General features: G+C 34.5%; 1 protein-coding gene and 1 pseudogene across 1 annotated transcript; one reads left to right on the top strand and one right to left on the bottom strand.

Annotated features, from left to right (window-relative positions):
* Nucleotides 1–261: 261 nt before the first annotated feature.
* Nucleotides 262–2,881, bottom strand: LOC107767777 (L-type lectin-domain containing receptor kinase VII.1-like). The gene is made up of 2 exons (XM_075241497.1): nt 745–2,881; nt 262–644 (listed from the first exon to the last, which is right to left on the bottom strand). Exons 1-2 carry the CDS (start codon nt 2,790–2,792, stop codon nt 638–640), a joined length of 2,055 nt encoding a protein of 684 aa, XP_075097598.1. The 5' UTR covers nt 2,793–2,881; the 3' UTR covers nt 262–637.
* On the top strand, nt 367–478 carry LOC142175616 (small nucleolar RNA U3; annotated as a pseudogene).
* Nucleotides 2,882–8,650: the final 5,769 nt, after the last annotated feature.

Below are 8,650 nucleotides of genomic sequence, written 5' to 3'. Positions count from 1 at the left end.
AAAGAAATTTGGGTATTTATTACTTGGATCGTATTTGCAATTTATTTACACACTCAGAACGAATAGAAATTTGTAGTTAAGTATCCTAAAAATGGTTTGATCAGGAAAAAAACCTAAAATAAAGGGCAGTTTTGTCTTATAAAACTTTATAATGGTATGACTTGTACATGTATTGTTATCTCATATTGCATGAAATAATACATGAATTGATGTATAACTTATACAAGGAGTAACTTGCAGAAATTAATAAGGAATACCAAACACTAGTTAATTAAGTATAAAATTTGATGCCATGATTATTTTTTCTAATACATCATACCAAATGTTCCCTTAAGGTATTAAAAAAAAACAAATACATATATATCTACAACCTTACTTGAACAGGATCTGTTCTATTGGCTCGTACCACTATATCCTTGAGTTCTAAGGAGACAGGAAACCAAGTCTGGTGGATGAATCATGGCCATTAGGCCAGCCCCCATCGCCTTCGGGTCATGTAGCCGTAGATGATTGTTTTTAGCTCCAACCATTTCAAAAAAAAAAGAAAAAAATTACATATATATCTCAAAACCAACCATTTTTCCTTAGCCATCTTATATAATTTGTTCAGGAAGCAGCATTGCCAATTCAACCAACGCTAGGCCCTGGAAATATAGAGATGAAGGTAACAAGGAGCAGAGTGATGAACAAAAACCAACAATTTTATTCCTCTCTGCAGTCTGCAGAGATATTAATTAAACTCACCTTCCCTCCACTAGAGAATTTGTCCAAGAAATAGGCCTGGAAGAACAATAATTGGATAGTATGGTATTCGGTCTCATACTTTCCAGAAGGTAAAAATCCATATCCTCAGCTTCAGATTCAGCTACCTCAGAGTTCCTTTCAAAGAATTTCACCACTTGTCTCGCGGTTGGCCTAGCTTTGGGGTCTAGGCTCGCGCATATCATGCCTAATTGCAATACCCTTAAGGCTTCCTCTTCATTGAATCCTTGATTACTCCTTAACTGATTATCAAAAGCATTACTCAATTCGCCCTGTTTCATTAGTTCCCACAGCCAATCCATTAAAGGTGGCTTGCCTTCCTCTATTGGCCTCCTTCCACACATCACCTCCAATATTAGAACTCCATAACTGAATACATCAGTTTGCGTGGAGGCACGTCCTGTCTTGGCAAACTCTGGCGCCAGGTAACCAACTGTGCCAACAACTCGAGTCTCGTTAGCCACTTGACCATGATAATGCATTCTGGCTAGACCAAAATCACCAATTCTTGCATGCATTTCCTTGTCAAGTAAAACATTGCTAGCCTTAATGTCTCTATGCAACACTTTCGCCTCCCACTCTTCATGCAAGTATTGAACTCCTAATGCCACATCTTTCAAAATCTTAATTCTGTCTTCAAAACTCAACATGTTTCCCTTATCACATTCAAACAGCCTTTTATCCAAGCTCCCATTTTCCATATAATCATAAACCAAAATCAGGCTGCCTCTCCCTTTCTTGCACCAGCCTCTTAATGCCACCAAATTTCTGTGCTTTAGCCTACCAAGACTTGAAATCTCAGCCAAGAATTGCCTTGCCCCTTCACTGCTTTCATGAGAAATGCGCTTTACTGCAACCTCTGAACCCCCAGCCAACACCCCTTTATAAACCTTCCCATTACCTCCAATTCCAATCATATTTTCATCAGCAAAACCCTTTGTTGCAGCATCAATTTCTTGATAAGTAATCCTATGTGGCCAATATTCCAATTCCCAATCTTCCATACCCTCCTTTTCCCTTTTCATTCTCCTATTTCTCTTAATCAGTAACAATGAAGTGACTACAACAAGAAAGAAGAGTGACATTGTCATACCTGCAATAAATCCCTTCGATTGATAGATTGGATCTTTAGGAAGCTCAAATGAAGGCAACCCATGTGTGATCAAAGCATCACTAATCGAAAAATTCGAGTTACTAAAACTCCAAGCTAAAATCTTGTGACCTTGAGCAAGAGATCCAGTGGATGCTGTGAACCCCACATACATCTCATCCTCAAAAACTTGAGAAAGATTCAGAGGGAAATCCAACAAAGGTTGCTTAGGCCTTTTCATACCAACTGGTGCCATAGTCACATTAATGTGGAAATCTGCATAGTCAATCCAAACTTGGTAGTTTCTTCCATTATTCAACTTTAAAGTCTTGAAAAACTCTTCATTTAGGATACCATTATCATTATACTTATTGTACTTATCAGGCCAATAGCCTGCTTCATGAGCAAACACTGATTCAAGAGAATTGACATCAATTCCAACATGGTTGTTATTTATGTCATTGAATTCTTGATTCTTGAAAACATCAAATTCAACCCCAAAGACATGGTTATTTGGATTCCCATTATTTGTGAAGTTCAAGAAACCTAAATTCTGTGAAGAAGAACTCGACCCCCTGTAGATACCTGTGTGTGGCACGAACAAGAAAACTATGCCATGTCCTGGCAGCCTGTCCCTATAAGGTGCCATAGCAAAAATGAAAGATGTTGAAAAGGGAAGAACTTGAGATGAATTGGGTGCTTTAGTGACAATTTTTGAAGGGTGTAGAGCTCTACCATCTGAAAAGGAAGTTGCGTCAAGGGTAAGACTAAGTATTCCAGATTCAATTGTAGCATCCCCATAAGCTGACATATCTGATGGTTTAAAGCCATTGAAGACAAAATCAGTTGCTGAAGCTGATTGAATACAAGAAAGTATGGTTATTAGTAGGTAGAGAAGAAGAGTTTTTAGGTGTTGCTTCATTCTCAGAAAGAAGCACATGTGTAACTCTCATGGAAGAAAAAATTATGAGAAGCAAGTGGTTACATAGGGAAAGGGGAATATTGAAAGGATACTTGGTCAAAGATTTGACAAAAAATACTTGGTCAAAAAAAAAAAAAAAACCATTTCAACTAAAAATAGTTATATTATATATGTATAATTCATGTATTATATATGTATACCATATAGAATTAATATATAATTTGTGTATATCGGCTAAAAAAAATAATGGTATTTGTATAAAGATCCCAAGATTTTTCAGGATAATGGAAATATTACAAGGAATGAACTCTTAATGACCGTTTCAGCCAAAAGAAAAATTTAATGATCTGTGTCTAAAGTCGAGGAACTAAGAAAATGACAACAAAGAAAAGCTGCAACATGCAGATGTGAAGATAAAGAGGAAAAGATAGTGGGATATTTTTATGAGTGGTACTTAACTAATGATTTATTTTGTGATTTTTCAAAATTAGCGCCGAACAAAAAAAAAAACATAGAAATGAGGTAGATATGAGCACTATAAATCACTATTTAAATCTTAAAATGGTTAAATCTATCTATATCTATCTATCAATATCTATATTGAGATTTTTTTATTCTTATACACTATTTGAAATCTTATTACGAAAATATTTATATTTTGGTATTTACCCGGCCTAAACATATTTTAGTTACAAAATATATACAATCCACCTTAAAAGGCTCTCAATCCATTATTTGTGCTTTCAATCAAGAGATTTAGTTGCACCCTTTTTCTTTTTTCTCTTCTCTCTCCCCTCTTCTCTCCCCTTTTCTGATTTCCTTGTTAAAAATTCCTTAGTTAGTTAAACTACCAGCCGTAAACATGGAGGAAAAAGTAGAAATAAACCAATTTTCATACATCAAGACAAAAACCTTCATTTTTTGGTGGATTGTACCTCCACTCTCACACATCACTGCATCTTAAAACAAAAACTCATCGTCCATTTCCCTCGCATGTATCGTCTCTTGCTAGGTGTTTTCTGATTTTCTTGTTAGATCTCATCTCCAGATTGAACTTATATTTAGGGATTTAGAGAATCTAATCCCTCAGATCTCAACTGATGTATATAGCTTGAGTTAAAAATTCGAATTCAATTGTGCCTAATATGCAACTTCCACTATGAATTCGCCCTAGAGTTCTTGAACAGTTAATTGTAAATGACTCAATTTATAATACGCATGGAGGACTTGCGTTGACCGGTATGAAGGTGCACATACTTTTCAAACAGGCTTGATGTTTACAAATTAAATAAAAATGAGGAAAAAGTGTTACGCCCAGACAAGAAAGAGAACAATTATTTGTTTCGTCTTTTTTCTCCCACGCCATTGAAATGCATTAGCTCAATATTCTTTTGGACCCTATGAAGTTGACAACTTCAAAATGTATAGAAAATTAGTTGATGATTGATGGTCTCATGAGTCATGACATGATTGCTTTCAGAAAGTCTTTGATATATCGGTATTTGAATGGAAAACCCAACTTCTTGGCCCTCGATGGAACCACCTTCTGCCCATCCAACACCTGAAATATACATTACTAGGTATTTGGACAATAATTAGTTGAAGTTAATGGAAAAAATAAAGTATAAAAGTATAATATATAGTACATAATAATTATATATTATACAACTTATTTACAACTTTCATATATTATTTCTACCCAGTTATTTCCAACTACAATATTATACAACTTAAATATAATTTTTTTACAAATTTTATACAATATGTCTTTTGTATATTTTGTATCTGATTTATACATAGTAAAAATAAATTTCATACAACTAATTATATATTATATAACTTATCTACAATTTTCATACATTATTTCTACCCAATTATATACAACTACAATATCATACAACTTAAATACAATTTTTATACAAATATTGTTCAACTTTCATACAATATTTAAATAAAAAAATATAAACAACAGAATATAATTTTTCTACAATTTTACTATAATTTTTCTACAACTTTACTATAATTTCGTAAGTATAATGTATGTGATGTCTTCTTCTTCTTCTTCTTCTTCTTCTTCTTCTTCTTCTTCTTCTTCTTCTTCTTCTTCTTCTTCTTCGAGTTTCAATCTGAAATTCAGCCAAAATCAAGTCTAATCTTTACCAAAATACCCTCAAAATTAAGATATAAGCTCCAAATAATATTTTTAATTGTTTACAACAATACCCAATCCAAACAAATAATGGTATTTAAAAACCCAAATTCGAATTCAAAGCTTCAAAACTTTTTAATGGCTGTCAATGGTGGAATTGCTTCTCTCTTTTCCTTTGCTCTACATTACTGGAATTAGGGATTGAGAGATAGAGAGAGACGTAGAGAGAGAGAGAGAGAGAGAGAGAGAGAGAGAGAGAGAGAGAGAGAGAGAGAGAGATAAGGATGAGAAATAATTGATTCCTAATATAAAGGGATACTCATTTAATTCCTAAAGTGTATATAATTGGTAAATTTGTATATATGATGTAATTAAATTGAAACTTGAGTAGGGAGGGTAATAAAGTTTCAAATAGTGTATAGGAATGTAAAAATTCCTATGAAAAATACTATCAATTCTTGAGAAAATAACAAACTAAGTAGTATTGCATTATAAAAGCACGAATAATTTATGCTAAATGTTGAACGACTAAAATATCCTCGAAACATTGATCGACTTTTATAACCTTAAATATTTACATTCTTTTCGGTTTTTAGGAGTTCCTTTATAAGTTTAACTTATTACAACTCCTTTTACGGTTAAGAGAATCTCTTATTTTGAGAACTTTCTATTCCTTTAGTTTAGATTTCTTTTTTATTCTTTTTGAATTAGGAGTCCTTACTTTTTTATTTTTGATTGTCTATTTCAATTATACAATTTTACCTTACATAATTTTTTTCCTGAATTATATAGACAAATACATTTATAGAAGAAGTTATTATTCTACGGTCTTTGGATAGATCTATTACAAAAATAAATTTTACACTGAACAAAATAGTTATTTAACTATTTTACTAATATTAGTGAATAGTTATTTAATTTTCTTAATGTTCACGATTTCAAAATCAGCAAAATTTTGCATATTAAATGCTTTCTTATTTAAACTATAGATTTGTTAAAACAAAAGCTAATAAAGAAGGTTTGTATATTTTAATTTTTAAATCCTTCGAGAACTTTCAACCCCTTTTAATTTTAGAAGTATTCCTTTCGGTTAAAAAAATGTTAGGTTTATAGGACTGATAAGAGTAAAAAAAGCTATTCACTCTTTTGTTGTTGAAATAAACTCTAAATACTATAAAGAAGGTTTGTCTTTTCTTTTTTCCTTTTTTTTGGTTTCGAATTGCAATTTATAATATTTCATGAACTATTTAGTGAAAGTTGTTTATCTTCTTTTTCTCTGTATGACTGTATCCATACTTTGTCAGGTCTCAAAAAGAATATAAATACAAAGAATCATTATCAAGCTCGATTATTGTATACTGTCGAAATTGATTTCGACCTTTCATACGATTAATCGAGATGGGATCATAATGGACCAAAGGAAGACTTCGTAAATCGAGATGGGTTCCGAAGATAGTACGAACGAGTTTCAGATTTCAGGTATAGGTCAAACACCGAGTTCGAAGTCATTATCGAGCTCGGGTCCGAATCGAACTATGATGAGATATTATAGAATCGAGCTTAAGGGGCAAAAGCCAACCGATACTGAGCCCGAGTCATTACCAAATCCCGAATCGGCATCGAGCTCTAAAAATAATACTGACCAACACCGAGTCCGATCAAGCTCGAGCTCACAGACAAGAGCCGTTGCAACCGCACTAGAGGAGAGAATCTCGGCAGGAATTAGGAAAAAGCTGATTTATCATGGGTTTCCCACTGTGTATTTTTAATTATATCTAAAGTAGGATCCTCCACTATAAAGAGGATGGCTACATTTCTATAAAGGGCAGTTTTTTATCTTACATTGTAACAAAAATACCATACACTCCTATATTGAAGGATTATTCTTGTCACGACTCAATTTTCCCTCCGTGTTACGTCGTAACGGTACCTAGTCTCTACAACTAGGTAAGCCTAACATTTTGCGGAATAATAAAATAAAAATATAAATTTAACCAATTATTCAAAAATACACAACAAATCCCAAAATCCGGAACATCGTGAATCACAAACTATAGAAAGAAAAATCTAGTGTCTCTATACATCAGAGTCTAACAAGGAATAATACAGAAGATAATAGACATGAGAAAGAGTAGAAGGAGACTCCGAGGTCTGCGGATGCGGTAGATATACCTTGAAATCTCCAAAGCTATCCCGGCTCACTGATAGTGCGGCTGATAAGGTACACCCAGATATGCACACGAAAAATATGTGCAGACAGTAGCATGAGTACACCATAATCGGTACCCAGTAAGTGCCAAGTCTAACCTCGGTCGAGTAGTGACGAGGTCAGGTCAAGGCCCTACTGGTAAATATATAATAAAACAATATAGAGTGAAATACCGCAATAAAAAAAGGCTGAAATTTAACAACAATGAAATCATAGAAGGTAACAATTCAGTACACAGAAAACACAACAGGGGATCTCCCGAGATACCGTCTCGTAGTCCCAAACGTAAATGTGGAGGGGGATCTCCCGGAATACCGTTCCGTAGTCCCAAAGTAAATGTGCAGGGGGATCTTCCGGAATACCGTTCCGTAATCCCAAAGTAAATATGCAGGGGGATCTCCTGGAATACCGTTCCGTAGTCCCAAAGTAAATATGCAAGACAGGGGGATCTCCCGGAATACCGTTCCGTAGTCCCAAAGTAAATATGCAGTACAGGGGGATCTCCCGAAATACCGTTCCATAGTCCCAAAGTAAATATGCAGCGCGAATGATAGAAATACAACTACATCACGAAATTCTTACAATTTAGACTAAGTACCAGTCAGGGAAGAAGCAGAAAATTCACTAAGCATGTTACACATAATTCATATAAATAATTAAGACACGTAGACATGTTGTATTAGACCAAACATGATAGCTACACAAATTGGAATAACTCAATTAAGAATAAAAATAGATTAGTACTTATTAAAATGGTATGACTCAAAATAACAGGAAAACATGTTGCTGCTCAGTAAGAAAATCGGGTTTTACCACAACTAGCTCGTGTACGTACTCCTCACCTCACGTACACGACGCTCACATATCACAATAGTTCCAAATCTTAAGGGGATTTCCCCCCACACAAAGTTAAGCAAGCCACTTACCTCGAACCAAGCTCAATCAATCGGTCACAATGCCTTTCCCACGAACATCCGGCTCCGAATGGCCCAAATCTAGCCAAAAGCAATTACATATCATAAATACTACAATAATAGACTTATCTAATTAATAAAATCAACACTTTAACAAAATCCCGAAATTAACTCAAAAATTGTCCGTGGGGCCCACGTCTCGGAATAGGGTAAAAGTTATAAAATAGGAAAGCCCATTACACCACGAGTCTAACCATAACAAAATTACTAAATTCCGATACCAAATGGTCCTCCAAATTCACAAATCAAACTTCCAAATCCCTAGCCTCCAATGTCCAATTTTCACCTTAAATACACACTAACTACGTGGAAACAAATATGGCAAAGCAAGATTATTGATCAAAAATAACCACAAGGGACTTACCTCAAGAAATGCCTCGAAAATGCTCTCAAAAATCGCCCTAAACCGAGTTTGCAAAGTCAAAAATGACAAAAATCACGAAGTCCTTTGGTTTTAACCACTGCCCAGGTATTTCCGCACCTGCGGAACCTGGGCTCGCACATGCGGGTGCGCTTGTGCATAAATTATGTGCATCTGCGCAAT

Source organism: Nicotiana tabacum, chromosome 21 (assembly GCF_000715075.1).
Source record: "Nicotiana tabacum cultivar K326 chromosome 21, ASM71507v2, whole genome shotgun sequence".
NCBI classification, from domain to species: Eukaryota; Viridiplantae; Streptophyta; class Magnoliopsida; order Solanales; family Solanaceae; genus Nicotiana; species Nicotiana tabacum.
This window is presented reverse-complemented; position numbering and strand designations above follow the sequence as displayed.